Source organism: Dendropsophus ebraccatus, chromosome 4 (assembly GCF_027789765.1).
Source record: "Dendropsophus ebraccatus isolate aDenEbr1 chromosome 4, aDenEbr1.pat, whole genome shotgun sequence".
NCBI classification, from domain to species: Eukaryota; Metazoa; Chordata; class Amphibia; order Anura; family Hylidae; genus Dendropsophus; species Dendropsophus ebraccatus.
In genome coordinates this window covers 145,784,144-145,810,076 of record NC_091457.1, presented here as the reverse complement: position 1 = coordinate 145,810,076, position 25,933 = coordinate 145,784,144, and the positions used below count along the sequence as shown (strand labels likewise).

The 25,933-nt window shown below is 43.6% G+C and overlaps 1 protein-coding gene across 2 annotated transcripts; it reads left to right on the top strand.

Annotated features, from left to right (window-relative positions):
• Positions 1–221: 221 nt before the first annotated feature.
• On the top strand, positions 222–24,331 carry LUC7L2 (LUC7 like 2, pre-mRNA splicing factor). 2 transcript variants are annotated; one of them, XM_069967338.1, is made up of 10 exons: positions 222–498; positions 5,318–5,388; positions 10,007–10,101; positions 13,836–13,934; positions 20,108–20,218; positions 20,760–20,903; positions 22,198–22,374; positions 22,795–22,889; positions 23,085–23,261; positions 23,877–24,331. In XM_069967338.1, exons 2-10 carry the CDS (start codon positions 5,331–5,333, stop codon positions 24,019–24,021), a joined length of 1,101 nt encoding a protein of 366 aa, XP_069823439.1. In that variant the 5' UTR covers positions 222–498; positions 5,318–5,330; the 3' UTR covers positions 24,022–24,331. The 2 variants fall into 2 exon arrangements, with proteins under 2 accessions (XP_069823439.1, XP_069823438.1); XM_069967337.1 differs by lacking the exon at positions 5,318–5,388.
• The last annotated feature ends 1,602 nt before the right edge of the window (positions 24,332–25,933 follow it).

Genomic DNA, 25,933 nt, shown 5'->3' with positions numbered 1-25,933 from the left:
CCACGACAGGACAATAGGAGGACAGCGCTGCTTGTTGTTATTACACGTCACCTCAGCCGCACTGCAAGTCCTGACCAGGCACAGCGCTGAAAGGGAAGCGTCTGCCTCCTCACCGACCAATCAGATGTCACACACCACAAACAGGACGACGGCGCAGCCAATGAGAGCAGCGAGCGGGGAAGCGCGCTAGCCAATCAGAGCGGCCAGCGGGGACTGACTGAATTCTCGTCCGCTTGCTCTCGCGATACCTCCGTATACCCGTCTGCACTCTCCGTCCTGTGAAGCTGCACCGGCCGCTGTGTGAGGAGCGGACCGGACGCTGACAGACATACAGCCGCGGGTACCGTCACCAGGACCAGGAGCGCCCCGAGTGTCGCTAACGGCGGATGGTCACCGTGTTCTATCTCTGACGCCTAGAGCTATTCCAGTTCCTCAAAATGTCGGCGCAGGCCCAAATGCGCGCCATGCTCGACCAGCTGATGGGGACGTCTAGGGACGGTAAGTGGCCGCTCTGCTCTCCTCCGCTCAGCGTTAGTTTCCCGTTTGTGTGTTGCTCTGTCATGAGGCGGGTGAGTTGTTGCTGTGTTCCATATGGCGGGATGTGTCATTGCCTGGGGCAGGCTCAGGGCTGGGGATTGGCAGTGTGCGGCTTCCGTACTGGACCGTTGTTTTGTCTGCAGTGAGGAAGGCGGGAAAATAAAATACAGACACCATGTGACCTGAAACCAAACCGTCCGCAGCCGGCTCTCATTAGGGAGAGCCAATTAGTGGAGCCGAACAGGCAGTGCACCATGGGAACAGTATGCAGAGTGGCTCCTCGGTGCTGCTGCCTCCAGATGGCGCTAGTGAGTCAGCTGCTACAAAACTGCAATTCAGTGTCAGGGCATGCTGGGAGTTGTGGTTTTGCAGCAGCTGGAAGGCTTGGTTAGGGGCTGTTCACACCATATTGGCGTTACACAACAGATAGATCCAAAAAAAGTATTATGAGATTTGTTGGTGCACTGGTATGCCTTAAAGTGACTGTACCACCAGGCCCAGGCTGAAGCACTGGAGGCGGGTCGGCCCACCCTTAGTGGGAGGAAACCCCAGCCCGTCTATGATAGGGTTCCATTGATTCTAATGGAGTCACGTCATGGAGGGGCTGGGGTTTTTTCCCACTAAGGGTGGGTCGGCCCACCTCCAGTGCTTCAGCCTGGGCCTGGTGGTACAGTCACTTTAAGGCCCCGTTCATATTGCGGAATCGGCACTAAGATTCCGTGCGGAATCCTGCTTTCTATCAGTTTGAATGGGAGGGCTCGCGCTTCTCCACTCATTGACATGTCTGTAGTTTGAACGGGCCCTAACAGGCCCAATGTGGCCTGGATGTGCCTACCTTTAAGGTCTGTTGACACTGAGTAAAACAGGTGGAATTCCATGTGGAGCCTCCGCTCGGAATCTTGCCTGCCTCAGTGTGTGGATGTGATACCTCACGCACTGTCAATTCTTTAAAGGGATTATCTAGCACTACACAAAAATGGCCACTTTCTTACAGAGACAGCACCTCTCTTGTCTCCAGATTGGGTGGGGTTTGTAACTCCATTCCATTGAAGTAAATGGAGCTTATAGGGGTTATCCAGCGCTACAAAAACATGGCTACTTTTCCCCCTACTTTTGTCTCCAGTTCAGGTGTGGTTTGCAATTAAGCTCCATTTACTTCAATGGGACTGAGCAGCAAAACCCCGCCCAATCTGGAGACAACAGTAGGGGGAAAGTGGCCATGTTTTTCGTAGCGCTGGATAACCCCTTTAAAGTGACTGTACCACCAGGCCCAGGCTGAAACACTTGAGGCGGGCCGACCCACCCTTAGTGGGAGGAAACCCCAGCCCCTCCATGACGTGACTCCATTAGAATCAATGGAACCCTATCATAGAGGGGCGGGGGTTTCCTCCCACTAAGGATGGGTCGGCCCGCCTCCAGTGCTTCAGCCTGGGCCATGTGGTACAGTCACTTTAAAGGAGTTATCCAGCGCTATGAAAACATGGCCACTTTTCCACCTCTCTTGTCTCCAGATTGGGCGGGGTTTCAAACTCCGTTCCATTGAAGTAAATCGAGCTTAAAGGGATTATCCAGCGCTACAAAAACATGGCCACTTTCCCCCTACTGTTGTCTCCAGTTTGGGTGGGGTTTGCAATTAAGCTCCATTTACTTCAATGGAACTGAGTTTCAAAACCCCACCCAAACTGGAGACAACAGTAGGGGGAAAGTGGCCATGTTTTTGTAGCGCTGGATAACCCCTTTAATTGCAAACCACACCTGAACTGGAGACGAGAGAGGGTGAGAAGTGGCCATGCTTTTGTGGCGCTGGATAACCCCTTTAAGCGGAGGCATTGCATTGACACACTGAGGCAGGCGGATTCCTAGCAGAGTCTCTAGGCGGAATTCTGTCTGTTTTACTAAGTGTGACCAGATCCTTACACTTTTGTTTTATTTGTGGGATACTAAATAAAACAAAACATTTACCCATCTGGTCAAGGTATTCCCTATCCACAGGATCTCCAGCATGGGGCCTCCGAAATTCTCACCGGATATCGCTCTGGGCCGCATGTACATGGCTTCACTGAATTCATTCTGCTGGAGCCGTTGGAGATAGGTGAATGCAGCTTCTGGCAGCTCTGTAGAGAATGAATAAAGCTGTGGTGTGCGTGTGTTCTGCTGCTTGGGTTTTGGGGTCTCTGTTCTCGAGAATAGGAGACCCCAGTATTTGGAACCCCCCAATGATCTTAGTTATGCCCTATCCTGTGGATAGGGAATACCCTTTAAACAGACCTGACATTGATTTTAGTCTGTTGAAGCCTGTGGGTACACCATGACATATATGACAATACTTTTTGACAGTATTCCAACATATACCTACAGTGTGTAAACAGAACGTAATGTGAACAGCCCCCTAACTATTGGATCAGGAGAACAGCAGTCAATTCCAACATTTTTCTCTGCAATGCTGCAGAGAGATGAAAAAGTTATTTTATTTATGGTGATTGTGTGGGATGAGGCATAGGAAACAGCCCTGTAACCAGACAGTGGGGATACACATGGAGAAACCTTGTACTGAGGTCAGTCAGGCTTTCTTTGCAGGAAGGGGTGCAGCAACCGTGGCTTTAAAATAAACTAATGTTTTCAGGTCTGGCATGGCAGAGAGAGCTGAGGAGGATTGCAGTGGGATACTGTACTGACCTGTCAGGGTTAGGGCTGACCTGTAAGGCCCCAGGGACCTAACAGATTCCCTTTAAAATTCTCCTGGACTGGTGACAGTGGTGATGATACCAGGGAAGAACAATAACTAGCCATCTGTGTCCACAGCAGCTACTATAGACTATAAATGAAGTGGCGACGCGTTTGAGTGACCTGTGATCACCATTTCTTATATTATAAGGGGTCCCATTCCTTGTCACACATGTCCTATCCTTGGGGAAAATTTTTAAACTGAAGCAGTCTGGCCAAGTAGGCTCTGCTGTAATATAACAAGGAAGCATGTACTTTCCCTAATCACCGTTGTGGCGTCATCTCTTGTGTCTGTACAAGGACCTGCCTGCCCAGCCAATCACTGGCTGAGGTGAGGCACTGCTGGGATCAGTGATTGGCTGAGCTCGTAGGTCCTAGTGCCTACACAGTTAAAGGGGTAGTACGGCGTTTAAAAATTATTCACTAAATAACACACATTAAGGTGCGTTTACACGAAACGATAATTGGCCCAATCGTACGATTAACAATGTCGGAGTAACGATTTTTTTTTCCATAACGATCAGCGTTTAGATGGTACGATATATCGTACGGAAAATCGTTTTGCGATTGCTTAGGCCTATCTCACACATTGGTTAAATTGGCGAACGACTGTTCACACGGAACGATCTGCGATTTTTTTTACGAACGACGATTTGATAACATGTTGAAAGATCAAAATGAACGATTTCTCGTTCGTCGTTTGATCGTTCGCTGCGTTTACACGTACGATTATCGTTCGAATTTGATCGTTATCGCGCAAATTCGCACGATAATCGTTATGTGTAAACGCACCTTTACAGAGTTATTCAACTTTGTAATGTGTGTTATTTAAGGGAAAGGCCCCCTTCCCCGTGTCTCCCCACCCCCGGAAGTGTGGTGCAGTATAGTCACCAGATGACTGTCGACCCCGGACGCCATCTTGGGACAATGACGTCATCTTCGGGAGGCTGGCCGGCTCCCGCCGCCCCTTATGCGCCCCGATTGGCTGTGCTATAGTTATTAAACATTCAGGACTTAATAACCCATTTTTGAGATATATAGATATATACTCTTTTCCAACTTATGGTTATATGACTACAAGTAGCCTAAATTCATCATTCTTTAGTTTGTTAAATGGATTTTCCTGGGAAAATCTATTAATAGCCTGATCACAGGATAGGCCATCAATAGCTGATACCCTTCACCCCTACTGATCAGCTGATCGACAGTTGCTTCTCCTGGTTGTACATAATATACAGAGTTTGAGGCCTTGGCTCTGTACATTGTGTAGTGGTTATACCAAATTACTGCAGATTAGCACCCATTGAAGTGAATGGGAGCTGAGCTGCAGTGTGGCCACTGCACAGTGTGTAAAGCCAAAGCTCTTGCATTCTGGTATTGTAGCAGACTGGTGGCTGTATTAGCTGATCAGCTATTGATGGCTGATCATACAATTCCTGCCTCATCCAGGACTGGCAGAGCGGGCGCTTCCTGCAGTGATGACACATTGGGGTATTTGCTGTTTAGTAAAGGAAACTTGTCTGTAGCATCAGATCTGGTTTGGTTCTGCTTGGAAACGTGCTGTGATTTCTGCCTTCCTCCTCCTCCTTTGGTAAAGCAGAATGTCTATCGGAGACTGTACACACTGTCAATCAATATGCATGACTTGTGGAAACAGCCAAGTATGTGGTTTCACATTTAATTCTATTCTAAACACTACATTGCGATTGAATTATGATTATGCAGCACGTTGACTTTTCGTGAGCTGTTCACTACTTCTAAAACTAAATCTATGTATTAGAGAAAACTATACATGGAATCAATATGATCAATGCTCCAAATTTTAATTTAGATTTTTTTTCATAGGAAATCCTATTTATTTTCAGCTGCCATCTGTGAAACCACATGCCTGGAAATCATACTGAATTTTTTTTTTTTCGGGGAGGGAATAACTATATAGATTTGTTTTTCATTAAGTCTGGATCAACATGTACTTTGATACTGTGTTAAAATGCTGGCAGACGCAATGTATTTTATACAAACTGAACAATCTGGCCCCCTTGTTTTATTTATAAAGGTTCAATGTATCTATGCCTGCCTACTTCAATCCGCAAGGGAGTATCAGAAAGGCCCCGCATTCGCCGAGCCGTGAGTTATAACAAACTTTTCAGATGTGTTAATGAATGTGGAGAGAGACGCAGTTGTGTAACAAACAAAAAGGTTAAATCTTTGCAGCTGCCCGCCCCGATCTATACAACCTGAGTATATGAAAAGACACACGTCTACTATTGTAGACAACGAAACCTCAGCTAGCATGGTTTCTAAGGAAGGAACTATATATTGCATTTTCGGTATACTAAAACTATTTTTCCTACCAATGTGAAAGACTTAACTTGTAGTATCATTTGGTTGTGTGTGTTTTTAGATTTAGGAAAGTTGAGTTAAGAAAACCAGTGTGTGTTCTTAGCTGTTAACTGTTCCGTTGCTCTGGGTATACTATCTATCTATATTAGTCATCTCAATCCTTTAATAAATATAAATAAACTTTGCAAAACGGCATAACACTAGTTTTACTCTTTACTGTTATGTTCCCTAAAAACAATCCCTCTGGTACTTGAGCTGTATGTGGGTTGCAGGCCGAGCCATTCAGAGTTGGTTCACATGGTCTTGGTAATCCTTGATCAATTATAGGTCTCCGTATCTTGCATTTTTTTTTTTTTTTTTATTAAAACCCGGCACCCATTGCTTTGCAGAGTCACATCTGCATTACTCCATAGGCTATTGAAAAGAACCACATATCATATTTGGTTGTCAAATGAAGTCGTCCCCCATAGGATGACTGTTTGCAAGTGCCAGACAATAGAAAAGTCACTCTAGCAATATGTGCCAAGGGACTCTAGGGATCTTAAAGGGGTTGTCCGGGATGAATGATTAGTTAACCATGCTGTGGGGCACATGACAGTAACGTATACTTACCTGTCCTGCTCTTCTGAAGCCGCCAGTTCCTGGGCCGCACAGTCTGTGCCACTGTTGGCGTTTTGACAACATCCGCTGACGTGCCGTATCTATGGAAAAGGCTCTATGCTGACTGCCCATTTCCTATTGGAATGACATGTCAGCGGATGCTGCCGAAATGTTAATAGTGGCACAGAGTGGGCAGCCCAGGAACTGGCTGCAGAGCGGGACAGGTAAGTATACGTTACTCTCATGTCACAGGCAGTATGGCTGAATAAGAAATTATCCCAGATTTAGATTGGATCCAGAAAGGATGAGCTGTGGCTGAAGCACTTGCTATATTTTAGAGTAGTATGAATAGGAATGGAAGACAAATGAGACACCAGCTAGGTTGAAATGTAAAAATAATTAGGCATGTACTATATAGCCACCACACACTTGTCAGGAGTGTAGAAGCAACAGCTCGGCCCCGTAGGCTTTTATAATTTTTGGTGACTTGGTTGCAGCCCACTAAAAGGCAATGTGGTAAGCAAAAATTGCCTATTGTTTAAATCAGATTTTTATGTTAAACTTTTTTTTTTAAACTATTTTTGTTGATGTTTACTACTTTATGGTCTATTATAAAAAATCATGAAATCTTACCATTTTATTTCTGGCCACTAAGACTAATAGTAAACTGAAACTTTCTGTCCTGTAAAGACCATTTCCCAGCAGTGTTTATCTCAAACAGGATAACAGTAAAAGGTGACACCAGTTAGATAAGAAAAGACCAAGTCATTCGCAATAGGTGATGGCCAGAGCATTGGGGTCTCCCTTCCCTGTACTTGTCACATGCTTAGAAAACTCCCTTAAAGGTCACTAAAGTCCCTTCACTCTATAGTGTCTATATCCATGGGGCTTGCTGTAAAGAATATCTCTAAATTCTGTTAAAAGGCAAGATGACTAAAACACATATTAGTGTCTGACTTTATCCGATTAATCCCCCTAATTGTTAGTTAGATTTAAATGGATTTTCTCAGTGTCAACATTTATTACCTAAGCACAGGATGTTTGATTGCCGGAGTCCCCACTGATCATAAAAGAAAAAAAAAAACAGAGGTTCTGTTTTCCCTGTTGCTTATCACGGTATGACTGTGGGCAGGAGTTGTGTGAATGGAGCAGTGGTCGGGCATACACTCTGGAACACCATCTCAGATTTGTGACTGTCAGAGATGCTAAATAAATAAAAACATGCAGAAAGCTGCAGAAGAGAAACTGAGAACATTTTAAATGAAGATCTATGGCGAAGAAGTACAATCCAAGAACAGGCAAAAATTACTTTTAAACCTGTTGATATGCCCACAGAAGTATTTAACCCTCCCAAAACAAATTACACTGTCAGAATACTATGATTTTTTTTTTTTTTTTTTTTTTAAAAAGCAAACTCGCCTGCCTGGCCTTCACCGCTGCTGTTATGACAGCTCCCAGTCCTCGTCACTCACTGCTGGTTCCTGTGAAGCACGTCCCTGCAAGAACTGCTGGCCACCATGGTGACCAGTCTCAGCCAGTGAATGACTAATAAGGCACTCACAGAAACCAGGTAGTGGCAGAGACTGGTAACAGTGAGAGGCAGGTGAGTATGCTTTATTTTTTATAGAGCTCTAACTTAATTTTTGTGAGGTTGAAGTACCCCATTATTTTTCGTAGGAAAAACTTGTGAATATATTGCTACCCCTCTGTTACAGCCAGCACCAAAAATGGCCCATTCTTTAGTTCAAGGGATTTTCAACATCCAGACCCTCACCTGCTGTATTGATATGTTGTGAAAGCTATTTTAGGAAAAACTACCATTAAATTGTCTTACCTAGGGTTATTTGCCATCCTCTTTTAATGAACAACATTGAAACAGATGGGCATGAACATAATCATTACTTATATACATGATGACAACCAATTTGCTTACAGCACTGGATTCTACATAAAATTCTTTCTCACTTGTCTGAATCAGCTCGGCACCGCTGTGTCCCGCCCTCACTTCCTGGTTTGGGGAAGAAGTGAGGTCGGGATGCGGTGGTGCTGTGCTGAATCAGTGCTGCTTTTCTGTGTCTCCCACTGAGATTACACTCACCTCCAGAGATGATCCACAAGCCCTAGGGACATGTGGGATCTCAGAGGAGGACAAAGAAGCCCTAAAAATATACTTACCAGCTCCCAAGTCCCAACTACCAAGGATGTCAGCAGCCTGGACACCGCTCACAGAGTTGCACGCTGCCCTGAGAGAGGCTTAGGGAGACAGTCTAAAGGTGTCCATGAACCTTCAATTACTGTCTGCCGACAGTTGTGTTTCCTGTCTTCCCCATACACAGGAACGTTTGGCGTGGTCAAACGTTTCTATGTCCTCTATGGGGAGGGGTATGCCGCAGCCTGGGAGTGGCAGCTTCAGCCAACAGAAGTATAAAGTGTACGGGCCCTTTTGCTAGCAAGGCAGATAAATGATCAAGCCTAAATGTGTACAAAAACATTGTAGTTCCACCTATAGTCTTTAAGTTGGTTGAACAGGGCTAGTATATGAATACTTAACATGTCGTCTGCAGGTAAAGCAGACATTATTATAACAGTATGTAGTGTTTATAACTGTGAGAACTAGAGATGACGTTCTTTCCCATCTCTTTAGTAAAAATAAACATTATATATATCTGACTCGGCCCTCGCCATGTTTTCTGCATTATTGCACTTAAGTGTCAGTCATTTAGTAATATCCTATCACCCCCCTCCTAGCAGAGCTGCATTTGTTCATGTAACACCTTTACCTTCACATTCGAGTTGTGAAAACAATTGCCAGTATCGTAATCGGAAAATAGTTTATACCATTTGGATGTCGCCCTTTTTGCTTTTTTAATTATCTACATCAAAGGAAAAGCAAAAACATAGGAAAATCTGTGTGGGGCTCCAGCTGGTCACATCAGTCCACAGAGCACAAGAAGGGTAATGTTGGTAAAATGTTGCACACTATCTTTATTCCTGGGTCTTGACTAGTGTAAGTACTCTTCAGGTTTGTATTACCTCCTGCCTTCTCATGTCACTTTACCTGCTAGTCTTCAGTAAAGGCTTTTGTCTTAACACATTTATTTTGCTTACAAAACTAGAATAGACTGGCTCAGGACTTGTTCACATCTGCCTTAAGCATTTCTGTTCTGCTCCATTGTTGGATTGCTATGACAGAAACACGTTGTACCAACAGGCTTCATTGACTATAATGGGTCCTTTGCGTTTCTGTCTTGGGATTTATTTACTGTACAAAGTAGTGCAGCACACAGATTTCTAATGGAACCTTCAGTGCATATGTGAACAGAGCCTTAGCCTTTGTACCTGATGGTCCGCTTTAGGAGTAGGAAGACGATAGTCCCTGATGCAGTGTTTTCTAGTGCTTTGTAATTTTGCTACAACTGTCCCATAGTCCTACAATGGAACAATAGCTTCCATCCTCTTGGTTTGTTTCCATCCGTTCTGTACTACGAAAGCAAAATCCCAACCCCCTCACCCTTTGCACTTGTGCTTTAAATTTCTCATTACTAAGTTTTTGTGCATCTTATCCAGCCTTCCACATGGCCACATGAATTATACTTCAGAACCTGCAAACGGATTGAAAGAACAATATTACATAGCTCTGATAAAAGTTTAGGTTCGATACCCTCCAAAAAAAAAAAAAAAGACACTGATGCCATTTCAGAGTTTAGTGCCTAGTCAGTATAACCAGGTTAGGCTGAAGTTATGCTCCATAGCTAAGACTTGTGGATATCTAATATCAGATATTATGGGTAATCTTTTTCAGGCGATACGACAAGACAGCGGATCAAGTTTAGTGACGACAGAGTGTGCAAAAGCCATCTGCTCAATTGCTGTCCCCATGATATACTCTCTGGAACGGTATGTTTATGTTTACTATGTACAGTCATGGCCAAAAGTTTTGATAATGACACAAATCTTATATTTTCACATGATCTGCTGCCCTCTGGTTTTTATGTATGTTTGTCAGATGTTTTTATCACAAACAGAAATATAATTGCAATCATATTACGAGTAACAAAAGCTTATATTAACAGCTAGAATGAGTTAATGCAGCAAGTCAATATTTGCAGTGTTGACCCTTCAGGACCTCTGCAATTCTCCCTGGCTGCTCTCAATCAACTTCTGGACCAAATCCTGACTGATAGCAATCCATTCTTGCACAATCAATGCTTGCATTTTGTCAGAATTTGTTGGTTTTTGTTTGTCCACCCGTCTCTTGATGATTGACCACAAGTTCTGGGGAGTTTCCAGGCCATGGACCCAAAATCTCTGTTTTGTTCCCTGAGCCATTTAGTTATCACCTTTGCTTTATGGCAAGGTCCTCCATCATGCTGGAAAATGCATTGTTGATTGCCAAACTGCTCTTGGACGGTTGGGAGAAGTTGCTCTTGGAGGACATTCTGGTACCATTCTGTTTTAATGGCTGTGTTTTTAGGCAAGACTGTGAGAGAGCCGATTCCCTTGGCTGAGAAGCAACCCCACACATGAATGGTTTCAGGATGCTTTACAGTTGGCATGAGACAAGACTGGTGGTAGCGCTCACCTTGTCTTCTCCGAATAAGCTGTTTTCCAGATGTCCCAAGCAATCGGAAAGGGGATTCATCAGAGAAAATGACTTTACCCCAGTCCTCAGCAGTCCACTCCCTGTACCTTTTGCAGAATATCAGTCTGTCCCTGATGTTTTTTCTGGAGAGAAGTGGCTTCTTTGCTGCCCTCCTTGAGACCAGGCCTTGCTCACAGTGCGTGCAGATGCACTCACACCTGCCTGCTGCCATTCCTGAGCAAGCTCTGCACTGCTGGTAGCCCAATCCCACAGCTGAAACACCTTTAAGAGACGGCCTTGGCGCTCGCTGGTCTGTCTTGGGCGCCTTGGAGCCTTTTTGGCAACAATGGAACCTCTCTTCTTGAAGTTCTTGATGATGCGATAGATGGTTGACTGAGGTGCAATCTTTCTAGCTGCAATACTCTTCCCTGTAATGCCATTTTTGTGCAGTGCAATGATGACTGCACGTGTTTGTTTAGAGATAACCATGGTTAACAGAAGAGAAACAATGATGCCAAGCACCAGCCTCCTTTTAAAGTGTCCAGTGGTGTCCTCATCAACACCCACACCTGTGTTAATGGAGCAATCACTGAAACGATGTTAGCTGGTCCTTTTAAGGCAGGACTGCAATAATGTTGAAATGTGTTTTAGGGGGTTAAAGTTCATTTTCTAGGCAAATATTGACTTTGCAAGTAATTGCTGTCAAGCTGATCACTCTTTATAACATTCTGGAGTATATGCAAATTGCCATTTTAAAAACTGAAGCAGTAGACTTTGTAAAAATAAATGTTTGTGTCATTCTCAAAACTTTTGGCCATGACTGTAATTTGTGTTTATTATCTAACTCTATATTAAGGTGCCTGTACACAGAATGACTTTAATAAACAGTCTATGAACAATTAGTCATGAGTAGTTCTGCTACAAAGATCTGATTGTCATTCTAATCAGGAAGATCTTAGTTACCTAGCGACCACTCCCTCGAGCCATCGTTTACATCCATCCATTGCGCCAGGAATAATGATTTATATGGCCGATCTATTAAGGTCCTTAATAGAAAGTAGTTTTATCATTAAAGGGGTTATCTGGGACTTTTCAATAAACTCTCATTGCATTGACTTCTGTGGGTGTTGTATGTTCTATATACACTTATTTATGTATAGCCCTTGTGTTCTCAGGTTCAGTCACGTGACCAATCTGCTTGTAATTTCTTTACTTCCTGTGATGTCACATTCAATATCTGTTTCCTGTTCCTTCCACTGAACGTGATCACTGGTGGAGTCATCAGGCGGGTGGGGCAGGTGTCCCTCCCATTGGCTGGCTGGCATTTCACATTCATTTTAGCCCTGGCAGAGCTAATGTTGGGGCTCTGGAGAAGCTGTAACAGAAAGAGTGGTATGAAATGGAGTAGAGCGGAGGCTGATGGCTACCTTGTAGTTGGCACAGTGGTTAGCTTTGTAGTTTTGGACTCCAACAAGATAGCCATCAGCCCCAGCTTTCCTTCATTTCATGCTGCCCTTTCTGCTACAGCTTCTCCCAGAGTCCCAACATTTTCCTACAGGGGCAGGGCTAAAATCAATGTGGAATTCCAGCCAGCCAATGGGAGGGACACCTGCCCCACCCTGATGACTCCACCTGTGATCATGTTTAGTGGAAGGAACAGGAAACAGATGCTGACATTACAGGAAGTACATAATTCCTAGAAATAAAGTGTATATAGAACATACAACAACCACAGAACTTAATGCAATGGGAGTTTATCGAGGAGTCACAGATAAACCCTTTAATTTCCCTTCATTATACCTGACAATTATCATTAAACTCATTTGAGGAAAAGTAGCTCGAGAAAATACTGTGTTTCAAAGCGTAGTGGCATTGCTTGGAAATATGATAAAATAAGAAATTATACTCTCCAGTTTAAAGGGGGTTTCAGGGCAAATCTGAAAGTTGGGTATATGCCTTCCCATGCACTAAAATAATAAACCTGTGCTGACAAGTCTTGTGCTGTTCTTACTACTACTGATGATGCCTCAGTGGGCTCGTAGTGCAGATTGGAAAGTGTTTGGAAGGAAAAAGATCGGCTCAGGAGGGAGGACTGGAATATCTTGAGTTTTTATTTTACTTTGTTAGGACTTTACCAATTAGTATAAAATTTGTCCCCAATATAACAAAATGTTAATATTTTACTAGCAAAGCTACTATTATTGTTTTTGAGATATGTACTTGCATTAGAAGTGTAATATTTACTTTCTCTGATGATTTGCTCTCCCTGTTTTACTGATCTGTACACACTGGCCAGTTTCTGAGGCTCCATTGTGTTCAGAAGATCATAAGTAGGCAAGTAGAGCACATTATTATGAGGTTGTAAACAGGGGTGCCAGTGCGAAAGAGTGTTAGCACTGTGCTAAAGGTCCCCATACACTTATGGCGGCTGTCATTATAAAATGTATGGAGATCTCCTGAGACTCCTGCTGATGGATGATGTCGGTACTGTTGGGTGTTGGGCATTTTGTTTTAAAACAGGTACTGCCATCTTGTTTAACCCCTATCCTAACAAGCTGCTCAATGGGGGTGTGACTACCTGGACTCTCACCAATCCCAGGGGCGCAATCGCCCAGTGCTCCATTTGAACTCTAAGGGCCCACAAAACACTTCCAAATGCTGAACTCTGAAACTGGGAAATAGTGTCCCCATTTGTCTTGATTAATGGGAGGTTATTAAACTAACTTTGCAGTCTGTATGTTCAGGGGATGGAGGGTACAGGTGGATGTTTGGGAAGCGGGCTGGGTGATGTACCAGCATGTCTCCTTAGCTTTATGGCCAATTTTAGTGTGATTGGTTCCATTTAAGGGTTATCCAGGATTAGATAAAGCACAGCTACTTTCTTGCAAAAATAGCACTACCCCTGTCCTCTATACAGTGATCATGTAGCCTCCCCAGTATTGTTTGTTGGGCATCTGTTTTTATGTTATCTTTGTAGACCAGTTGTAAATTTTTTAATACTAGCTATACTCACATTCTCCTTCAATAATGTCTGTTTCTTTCCCTGCAGAGAATGGATCTGGGAGAATGTTTGAAGGTACATGACTTGGCATTGAGAGCAGATTATGAGATTGCCTCTAAACAGCAAGACTTCTTCTTTGAACTTGATGTAAGTTTTTGGTTATTTAACAGCAGATAAGGATTTGTCCATGTTGGTTTTGTGCAGTTGTTAGTGATCAAAGGGGTTATCGGACGTTAGGCAACTTAATATATTGCTGCTGTTATATAGAAAACAAGGGCCTATGCTTTTTTGTTCCTCCATGCTTCCCTGGTGTCCCCCTATAGGTCTCCAGTGTGTCTGCTGATTGTTGCCGCCTCCACTTCTGACTGGGACAGTACAGCGCCACAGGCCATTGATTGGCTGAGTGGGCTGTCGCTCCCAACACGAGTTCGTCTCAGAAGTGGAGGCGGCTGCAATTGGCAGGGACACTGGAGACCCTTAGGAGAACAACAGGGGAGCTTGGAGAGGTAAACATAGGCTCTTTATTTGTTTTCTATACAACAGCTATATTTTAAAACTCTTAAAATCTAATGCCGTTTTAATCTGGATCACACGTGCAGTAACGGACTAAGGGTAGCTTCACACGTACCAACTCGCGTACTGCTCTCCCGCCCGGCCAATCAGTGGCTGCGGCAGGGCAACACACTGATTGGCCAGGCGGGAGAGCAGTACGCCGGGACCCCGTGCAGCGAGGACAGGTAATGTATACAGAGCGGGAGCTGAATGGGTTAAGCGGCCGGCAGAATTACATACACGCAGCGGTCGTTCAGACGGCTTTGTGTATGTAGTGAAAGTGATCTGCCAGGACCTAGCCGTAACGCTGCGAGTCAGTATGTGTAAAGCTACCCTAAAGGCCCTTTTAACCCTTAGGGGACACAGCTAGTTTTGGTGTTTATGACACGGCCAAATTTTTCAAATATGACGTGTCACTTTATATATTAATAACTCTGGAATGCTTTTACCGATCCTTGTGGTTCCAAGATAGTTTTTTCGTGACATGTTCTACTTTATGTTAGTGGTACATTTGGGCCGATACCTTTAACTTTTTTTGTGAAAAACTCCAAAATGTTGTGAAAAATTGAAAAAAATTGCATTTCTCTAAATTTGAAAGTCTCTGCCAATAAGGAAGATAGCTATGCCACAAAGGTTATTGATTAATTCACATCTATAACATGTCTACTTTATGTTGGCAGCATTTGGTGGGCATGCTTTAACTTTTTTAGTATTTTAGAGGCCGTAATAGTTTATTAGCAATTTTCTAAATTTTTGTGAAAATTTAAACTCAGATTTTTTTTAGGGACCAGTTCAGTTTTGAAGCATATTCCAGAGGCCTGTATACTAGAAACCCCCATAATCTCCCCCATTTTGAACTCTTCACCCTTTGAAGTATTCAAATTGAAATTTAAAACAGTTTTTAACCCTTTAGGCATTTCACAGGAATAACTGCAAAGTAGATGTGAAAAGTAAAAATTTCCACTTTCTTTGCAGACATTGCAATTCAATCCTATTTTTTTCATACCAAACCAGCTATAAAAAGTAAAATGCAATAAAACATTTATTCCTCTGAATCTGCAGTTTTTATAAATACCCCATTTGTGGACATAAAGTGTTGCACAAGCGCACAACATGGCTCAGAAGAGAGGGAGCACCCTTTAAATTTTGGAGTGTGGATTTGGCTGGAATAAATGTAGGAGACCATGTTACAGTTACAGAGCCCCCCTAGTGCCGAGACAGTGGGAACCCCCCAGAAGTGACCCCATTTTGAAAACTATACCCCCTAAGGAATGTAACAAGGGGGGCAGCGGGCATTTGGACCCTACAGGTTTTTCACAGTTTTTTGCAAAAGTGGACCGTGAAAATGAAAAATCACATTTTTCACACTTATGCATTGGTGAAACCCCAAATTTTTCAAATTTCCAAAAGCTTGGAGGAGAAAAAGCCCCCCAATATTTGTAAAGCAATTTTTCCTGAGTACGGAAATACCCCATTTGTGAACGTAAATTATTGTACGGGTGCACAACAGGGTTCAGAAGAGAAGGAGCATCTATGTCTGTGTGCACTACTGCTGTAGCAGTAAATGCACGGACATTTACTGACACTTACTAACGGACGCGGACTGACGTTTACTCACACTTACTAACGGACACTGACTGACACTTACTCACACTTACTAATGGATGCTGACTGACGATAACTAACTGACACTGACTGATGCTCAGTAACGGACACTAACAGACTCTTACTAATGGACGCTGGCTGACACTTACAGAAGGTGACTGACGCTTGCTGACACCTGCTAATGGACGCTGACTGACTCTTACTAACGGACATTGACTGATACTGACGCTTACTAACGGACACTTACTGACACTACACTTACTAACGGACGTTGACTGATACTGACAGACGCTTACGCTTACTAAAGGACGCTGACTGATGCTTACTAACGGACGCTGCCTGGTGCTTACTAACGGACGCTGCCTGGTGCTCACTAACGGACGCTGCCTGGCGCTTACTAACGGACGCTGCCTGGCGCTTACTAACGGACGCTGCCTGGCGCTTACTAACGGACGCTGACTGGCGCTTACTAACGGACGCTGACTGGCGCTTACTAACGGACGCTGACTGGCGCTTACTAACGGACGCTGACTGGCGCTTACTAACGGACGCTGACTGGCGCTTACTAACGGACGCTGACTGACGCTTACTAACGGACGCTGACTGACGCTTACTAACGGACGCTGACTGACGCTTACTAACGGGCGCTGACTGACGGACACTAACTAACTGATCTCCCTTATTACTGGGAGATCACTGGGGAGGGGGTACTTTTTATTAAATGTGTGTGTGTGTGTTTTTTACAATATATGGATGCAGGCTCTGATTTCCTCACAAAGTCAGGGATCAGAGCCTGCATCCATGATCAGATACTGTGATTGGCAGCTCTGATCACAGAGCTGCCAATCACAGTATATAGCAGCATGTACCAGCGTCATTACACAGACGCTGGTACATGCTGCTGCAGCAGGAGGGGGTCACAGCAGAGATCGCTCCTTGCAGCACTGGCTCTCCGGTCCCGGAACCCACTCTGAGCTCCGGGATCCGGCGAGCTAGTGATGCTGCAAGGAGGAGGGGGATGGAGTGACCACGGCTGTGAACCTCCGGTGAGGAGCGGCGGCGGCGGTGGTGGGTGGGTGGTATGGATAGGGGGCAGGATGTCACAGGAGCAGGGGGAGGATCGGGGGAGGATACATCAAGGGAGGGGGAGGAACGGAGGACACGGATCAGGGGAGGACGGAGGACACAACATCACGGGAGGTGGTGGGGTACGGAGGACACAGGACACGGGAGGGGGGGTACGGAGGACACAGGACACGGCACCGGGGGGGGGGGGGGGGTCAGAAACACACGGCAGTGGGGGGCGGGGACGGTGCGGCAGCAGCTTCCCCCGGATCCCGGAACTCGGCAGAGACCGGGACCGGGGGTTTACTGCTTATTTCACCGTCATCCGTGGATCGTTACCGATCCTCTGATGCCGGTGATTGGTTGTACTGGAGCCCTTCAGGGGCTCCAGCAGCAGCTACACTAAACTGTCAGCTATCAGCTGACAGTTTAGTTTCGGCTCCCGGTCACTGTTTATGTAAACAGTGAGCACCGGGAGCCGGGAAGTTATAGTACGTCCTGGTGCGGATAGTAACCTCCTGCCAGGACGTACTATAACGTCCTAGTGCGTCTATGGGTTAAACGCGCCGATTATCACAAGGATCGTTGCTATACACTAGTGTTGTGAACTAGTACACAGTTTGGGAGCTCCCGACAACTAACTTAATCATGATGCGCAGCCCCGAAGTCCAATCCGCAGAACACCACTTGTGCAGGGACAGTGTTCTGTGGACATGTGAATGCCCCTTGAATATCTGATCATTGCAGGTACAGCCACTGGGACCCCCACTGATAATATAACACAACTCAAATCTTCTGACCTAATGCATTAATCCCCCGCCCCAATTCATATGCCTCAGGAAGTATGATTAGCCTTACTGCTTTAGGCTTGTGTGCCAGCAGCTTTTCCAAGCATATGCAATATACATGGTACTCAATTATAGTACACAGAAAGCCCAATACCTGCCAAACTGGAACCCTGTGCACTGTACTCTTCTGATCGCTCTTATAAAAGGGACACTTGTATAGCAAAGCAATGCTAAATTAGAAATAAACATAACATTAACTTAAAGCGAATGTACCATCAGGTAAAATCTCTCCTCCTCACTGTGATGTGGCTCTATTAGAATCAAAATTTCATCACACTGGGGGCTAGTGGGCCTGTGCTCTGGGACGGTGCTTAGAAATAGACTGGCTCCGTGTGTAGGAACCGGGCGGCGGTTCAAAAAAAGGACCGCGTCACCGGCATTCCCATGCCGGTGCCGATCCGTTAATGTAAAAAAACCAAATTGATGTACCTGATACATTTTCTTTAACCCATTGGTGCTGTAGCCAGTTTGGGCTTTAACCCCTTAAGGTCAAAGCCAATTTTCGTTTTTGCGCTTTTGCTTTTTCCATTTTATGTTTAAAAGTCCATAGCGCTTGCATTTTTTCACCTAGAGACTTATATGAGTGCTTATTTTTTGCTAAACCAATTGTACTTTGCAATTACAGGCATAATTTTTCCATAAAATATGTTGTGAAACCGGAAAAAAATCATTTGCGCTGTCAAATTGAAAAAAAAACGAATTTGTTTTGATTTCGGGGAGTTTTGCATTTACGCCGTTCGCCCTATGGTAAAACTGACTTGTTATGCATGTTCCTCAAGTCGTTACGATTACAACGATATATAACATGTATAACTTATATTGTATCTGATGGCCTGTAAAAAATTCAAACCATTGTTAACAAATATATGTCACTTAAAATCGCTCCATTCCCAGGCTTATAGCGCTTTTATCCTTTGGTCTATGGGGCTGTGTCAGGTGTCATTTTTTGCGCCATGATGCGTTCTTTCTACCGGTACCTTGATTGCGCATATACGACTTTTTGATCGCTTTTTATTACATTTTTTCTGGATTTGATGCGACCAAAAATGCGCAATTTTGCACTTTGGGATTTTTTTGCGCTTACGCCATTTACCGTGCGAGATCAGGAATGTGATTAATTAATAGTTCGGGCGATTACGTGTGCGGTGATACTAAATATGTTTATTAATTAATTTATTTATTAATTTATATTTATAAAATGGGAAAAGGGGGGTGATTTGGACTTTTATTAGGGGAGGGGATTTTTTATTAATAAAAACACTTTTTTACTTTTTTTTTTACATACACTAGAAGCCCCCCTGGGGGACTTGTATATACATAGCACTGATCTCTCATAGAGATCAATGCTGTGTATATGCACAGCAAAGATCCATTAGATCGGTCATAGATTGCTATGGCCTGCTGCAGGCCACAGCAATCTATTGCCGAGCCGGGTTCAGCGTCATTCCGACGCTGAGGCCCGGCACGGGCAGAAGAACGGATCTCCCCCCCGCGATCGCATCGCGGGGGGGAGATCCGTGCCACTAGACACCAGGGATGCACGGAAGAAAGCACTTCAATGCAGCTGTCAGGTTTGACAGCTGCATTGAAGGGCTTAATTAGCCGGCGCGGCAACGGGACCCGCGCCGGCTAATAGAGGCACTGCCGGGCTGCAGATTGCAGCCGGGATCGGTGCCGTTCAGAGCGGGGTCCCGGCGGGACCCCGCTCTGAACACCCCCTGCGGCACCATGACGTATCAGATACGTCATGGGTCGCTAAGGGGTTAAAGGACAACTCCTACCCAAAAAATTTTTTGGCTTATTTAACACACATTACAAAGTTATATAACTTTGTAATGTGGTTAAATAATCCGGTCTGGCCCCCTCCCCACACCTTCGGACCCCCACTGTGGGGTCAGCCTGATTGGCTGAGCTTGCTGGAAGCCATGTGATGCGCTCCAGCCAATGAAAATGAAAAGGCTGTTACCACTTTAGCACAGTAAAAACTGTTTCCTGGCAAAAAAAAAATACAGAAACTGTCGCCACATTGCAAGATCCATAGCGGTCTTATGTTTCACGTGGCTGAGCTAATTTTTTTGTAGGAAGATGTATAGTTTTTATTTATACCAAGTCTTACATGTATATGACTTTTTGATCTTTTATGATGTATATTTTGATTTCCTGCAATGTTGGCGCTTCTGTGCCAGAAGCATTTATTCTGACTTCCATATGATTGTTTTTTTTCCTCTAAAATCATGTTTTCTCTTTTAGGCAAGGGACCACTTGCAGTCATTCATTGCAGACTGTGACCGAAGAACTGATATTGCAAAAAAAAGACTGGCTGACACTCAGGAGGAAATAAGTGCAGAAGTAGCTGCCAAAGTAAGGCCATTACATTTATGTAAAAATAGATTAAGGGTGTGTTCACAAGTACAGGATCCGCAGCAGATTTGATGCTGTGTTCAGTTATTTAGATTAAGTCTGCTGCGGATCCGCACCATCAAATCCGCTGTGATACGGTATGTGTGAAGCTGCCGTGCACTGATTGGCTGAGCAGGACCGATGGGAGCCTGGCATGCAGCCGTGGCGCCAAGCAGGTAATGTATGCTCTCGGCTGCAGGCGGCTGTGGGTTAACTCACATACAGCGGGATGTGAATCCCACTGCGAGTATGTGCTCTCATAGGGATGAATGGCACGGGATCCGCAGTGGATTTTGCTAAAATCCGCTGCGGATCTGTTACGTGTGAAGGCACCCTTAAAGGGTTTTTTGGGCAAAATGTACTGATAAGATCCAGGTGGAACTGAGTGACATGCTTTAACTTATTACTACTTTGCATTTACAATTATGACTGGTGATTGGTACTGCACTATGGCTTTGTTTTCTGTTTAACTTTATTATCTACTGTATTTCCTCCCTTTTAGGCAGAGCGAGTACATGAACTGAATGAAGAGATTGGAAAATTGCTAGCCAAAGCCGAACAGCTAGGAGCGGAAGGAAATGTTGAAGAGTCACAGAAGGTTATGGACGAAGTTGAAAAGACCAGAATTCGGAAAAGAGAAGCTGAGGTTTGTTATTGTCTTGTAACAAGTATCCATAATTAAGGCTGGGAATGATTTAATATGGATATTTGTTTTTTCTTTTTGTTTGGTAAAACCTTGATTATGATTTTTTTTTTATTCTAAAGTTTTTGTCCACGAATGTATAAATACATTAACCTGGATGCAATGTGAACTGTGCTCAGCAGGTAGCTCTAGAAAGATAAATTTGCCATGTATATGCATCCCTTTGCTGTGGTACACTTTGCTGAAACAAGTTTACTAGTTTTATAGCCAACATTATGGTAGTTTTCTTACTAAACTGGGACTTATACACAGCTTCCAATTTTGCTGCTGCTACTACATTTTAGCGGCTCTAAAACACAGGCTCTACTTTGTGCATTTACCATAGACATTAGGCTTTGCTCAGCAGCTCTGGGAGAACTAATAATGACAACTTTTGCTTGCAGAACAGAAATCTTCAGTAAAATGTTATATACAAAGTATATAATGGTCAGATGTAGTGCTGTTCCTCAAATACACAGGATAGCTTATCCTGAAAAGTCACCTGAAATAAGTACTTTAAAGTGACACTGTCACCCCCTTTTTGCATTCTGACTTCTCTACACAGGTGCAATGGGTAAATTTAGCGTTTTTCATACCATTTTGTATATCATACGTCATGCTGCTTGTTCAAGTAAAATGTGATCTTTTATCAACTGCAGATTGTGTTAAGTGGGCAGGGCTTCGCGGCATTAGCGCCACTTAGCCCTGCCCACAGCGTCACAGTTTGGCTCCGCTCCTCTGACGTCATAGGCACAAGCCCCGCCCCTCGCCGGTCATTGGAACAGACTGGCCTAAAGATCTAGGCCCCACCCCCTCTAGGTCGGCCCACCAATGGACATCAAGGAGGCGGGTCCTGAGTGGTGGTGATGTCACAGAGGGGTGGGGCCAAGTGGCGCTAATGCCCACTTACCACAATCTGCAGTTGATAAAAGATCACTTTTTACTTGAACAAGCACCATGACGTATGATATAAAATAAGTTATGAAACTGCTAAATTTACTCATACTTGTGTAGAGGAGTCAGAATGCAAAAAGGGGGTGACGGTGTCACTTTAATTAAGTTTATGTGTAGGCTTGCTTACATACCACAAGTAGAAATATTAAATGATGGTTATTTCTAGTAAAGAGACGTCTTGTAGGTCAAATTGAAATCTAGACAGATTTTTCATGTTATGTTTGAAGACACCTTTATGTGAAATTTTGGATATTAAGTTTATATCTAGGTGACCTTAAGTATTAAAACTTTACTTACATTACAGGAAATTTACCGCAGTTCTATGCCAGCCTCAAGTTTCCAGCAGCAAAAGCTGAGAGTATGTGAAGTGTGTTCTGCCTATCTGGGACTCCATGATAATGACAGAAGACTGGCTGACCACTTTGGGGGCAAGTTACACTTGGGATTCATTGAAATACGTGAGAAATTAGATGAGTTAAAGGTATTTTTTTTTTATTATTTCTATGTAACTGTTTACTTGTTGTTCTGCCTAACAAGGTGTTCCCACCATTAGGGTTTGCACTGTCAGGAAACCTGCAGGTGCAGATTTCTCATGGATTAGCTTCATTTAAGTTCAGTGAGGCTAATCTGTTGGTATAATGAACATGCCTCGGATTATGAAATCTGAATATGTGAATAAAGAAAAACACTTTTTACATATTTTACCGATCTAATGGCTGCAAATTCTGGCTAGATACACATGTAGCATACCTGAGGATACTGGATTGGATCTGCAACCAAGTAGTAGAATATTTTTTTGTTTTGTTTTTTTACACATTTTAAATGGAAAAAAAAATATTAATTTCTGCATTTTTTTTTTTTTTAATCTATTTACTAATATAATGTGAACTCTTTCAAATAGAGAATCGTGGCTGAAAAGCAGGAGAAGCGAAATCAAGATAGATTAAAGCGCAGAGAGGAGAGAGACAGAGAAGAACGTGACAAGTTGAAAAGAAGGTAATGACCAAAACAGGCTTCTTTAAACCGATCTATTTCCTATAAAGAGGAGCTGTCACTGGCAGCTGAGGCTGTGATGCTTTTTAATTTAGTGACTGTTCTGTTGAACCCTCTCTATGATCAGGATAGTAAAATCTGCCGTATTCTGATTTAATGTGCTAATTGTATTGAACGTCCCATTTTATTCCTGTCTAGATCTGGATCCAAGGAGAAACGCAGAAACCGTTCTTCCTCTCGGGAACGCAAGCGAAAGACACGTTCCAGATCCCGTGATAAACGTCACCACCATAGATCACGTTCTGGCAGTCGCAGCCGTAGTCGCAGTCATCACCGAAGTCGGGATAGGAGCAAAGATCGGAGTTCCAAGTCCAAGTATGTCCTGTGATTTAAGAAGTAACAGTGTCTCGCAGTTTACTTTTACGCATTTGCCCACTTTTTACTAATTCAAAAATAAATCCTAGATACTGTTTTCAATGTAAGTCTCCCGAACCTGTAGGGCCGCAGTGCACTTATTTCCCACCATTGTCATAGTGTCCTTGTATTTTACAATTTATTTTATTTTTAAAGCGGTTATTTGACCTTTTAAAATTAATAACTGGAATAACACTGAAGTCCCTTCTGCCACTGGTACTAATAATACAGTGCATGCAAGGGTGAGCACAATTGGAGTATGCTCGAGTCCGATCATTTGGCATTTGATTAATATCTGGAACATTTATGGTATAACCACAGGATATGCCATACATGTCTGGTAGCTGTCCTAACTCTGAGAAGAGGGGACCTGAATCCTAGACCCTTAGGGTACCATCAGCCACTACACTGCACAAATCATTGTCTTAGTTTGCCACAGTGTATCGGCAAAGCAAATACAAATGTGTACTAATGGGAGAAACAAGCAGTATGTATTATTTTTATATTATCTGCCTACATGCAAACTTTTTTTTTTATAAGTAATAATTTTATATTTATAATCTCAATTCCTTCCAGGTCCTCCCGGGAAAAGGAGAGAACCTCCAGAGATAGGGATCGCTCAAGAGACAGAGAACGAAAACATAAAAAGCGCAGCTATGAAACTTCTAATGGCAAATCCGAGGAGTGTAGTCCTGAGGAACGCGAAGCTGGAGAGATCTGAGAGCCGGCGTCCTGTCATCATTCAGCCGAGCGCTGTGGCTTAGATAACTGCTGTTTATGAAAGGGACAGGAACAAGGACAGTGAGCGACTTCTGCTAGGAATAGATGTGAAAGAAAGTCTATACTTGGTATATATTGGTATACATCAAAAGAAAGTTCAGTTCTTTTTAGTTATTCTGTTTTTGACGACTCAAAAATTGAGATTTAACACTTGCATTCTACTCTGTTTTTGTCCATAAATCTGTGTTTTATTTGTTTTTACCCTTTTTTCTTTTAGTATTCTTTACAGGTGTTTTTTTTTTTTTTTTTTTTTTTTTTTTCCCCCCTTTTTTTTTTTTGTCGGGGATGGGGTGTTTTATTGCAAAATCTTTTTATCTTTAATTCATTGCTAGAAACATACACTGCTCACATTAGCTGTTCCGGATCTTATTTGTACACCACAAAGACTGGTTTCAGCAATGAGCGCAGACGTTCTCGCTCTGCCGTCATGGCCTCCGCTGTCTTGATTTAGACGAGTATTGTTTTTTTTTCTTTGCTTTATTTTATGTTATCTGTTAACCAAAATGCTAGAAATTACTTTTTGTTAGAGATGACTGCACAGTTAACAGTGGACGTTCTAGTGTCGCTTTACCCTCCACTTCAGTTTCCAGTGTATTGTTACAGGTGTAAACAAATAAATGACACATGGCACTGTGTGATCTGTAAAATATCAAGTGCACCAATTACAGGACAGAAAATGTAGTGTTCATCTTCACAAAGCATAAAAAGACTTGGATGCTAACATACTAGGCCTGTGATGGGGAACCTTAGACACTCCAGCTGTTGCAATACAACAATTTCCATCATACCTGGGCAGCCAAAACCATATCTTTGATTGTCCAGGTATGATGGGAATTGTAGTTATGCAACAGCTGGAGGGCTGATGGTTCCCTATCTCTGCACTAGGCCACGCTCATACTAGTGTTGCGGCTTTATTACATAACTAGTACACTGTATCTGCCATACAGTCCGTCCCAATGCTAAATAGTGTTTGCTCTCAGTATTTTATAAGAGAATTAGTTTTTTCAAACATTCCTTTGCAGAGTTTGTGTGTAAAGCGGGTGAATAGTTCTGTACACTGAGAATGGCAAGTGGGACAGAAAGGCTCTGTTCACACTGCCCTTCAGCTTTCCATTTTTCTGACCTGTCAAAAAAAAAAAAAAACGCAACAAAAAAATTAGTGCTGGATCCATAAGATGACAGACTCATAATGGAGTGCATCCGGTGCTGCTGTGGTGTCCATTGCTTGGACAAGGAATCGTGCTGGGCTTCTCCCAATATTTATGGCACTGTCAACAGTTTCTGAACCTCTGACCATAGTGTGAACAAAGCCCTACATTGGTATACTTGTCCCCTTAGGAGCTGAGAGATGGGAGTGATTTTTATGAGCAGGGACTGGTCATCATACCACTTTAATCAGAATAGTTGTTACATTTTTTGTTGGATCAATACAATTAGCAATACTGGCTCAAGTGTACAATTTTTGTGTCTGTATTCAATGCCAATATTGTTTATTAAAAGTATCTCAATGTCTCTCACCCTCGAGTTTTTTTACCTTTTTATTTTATTAATGAAATACAGTGCAGAAACAGAATGAAGACCTAGGCCCGCTATAGATTGCAACTAGGGCTGGGCGATTAATCGAATTAATTCGATTAATTCGCCCAGAAGGTTAGAATCGATTTGATTTTTTGTGAAAATCGTAAATTCGATTTTCACAAAAAATCATTGCGGGCAGAGAAGCGCGGAGAGTCAGTCGGGCGGACGGGAGGTGCAGGTGCCGGGCGGGAGATGGAGGGCGGGCAGCACTGCGTGGAGGTGCCGGCCGGGCATGAGGTGCAGGTTACGGCCGGCGGGAAGTGAGGGGGCGGCGC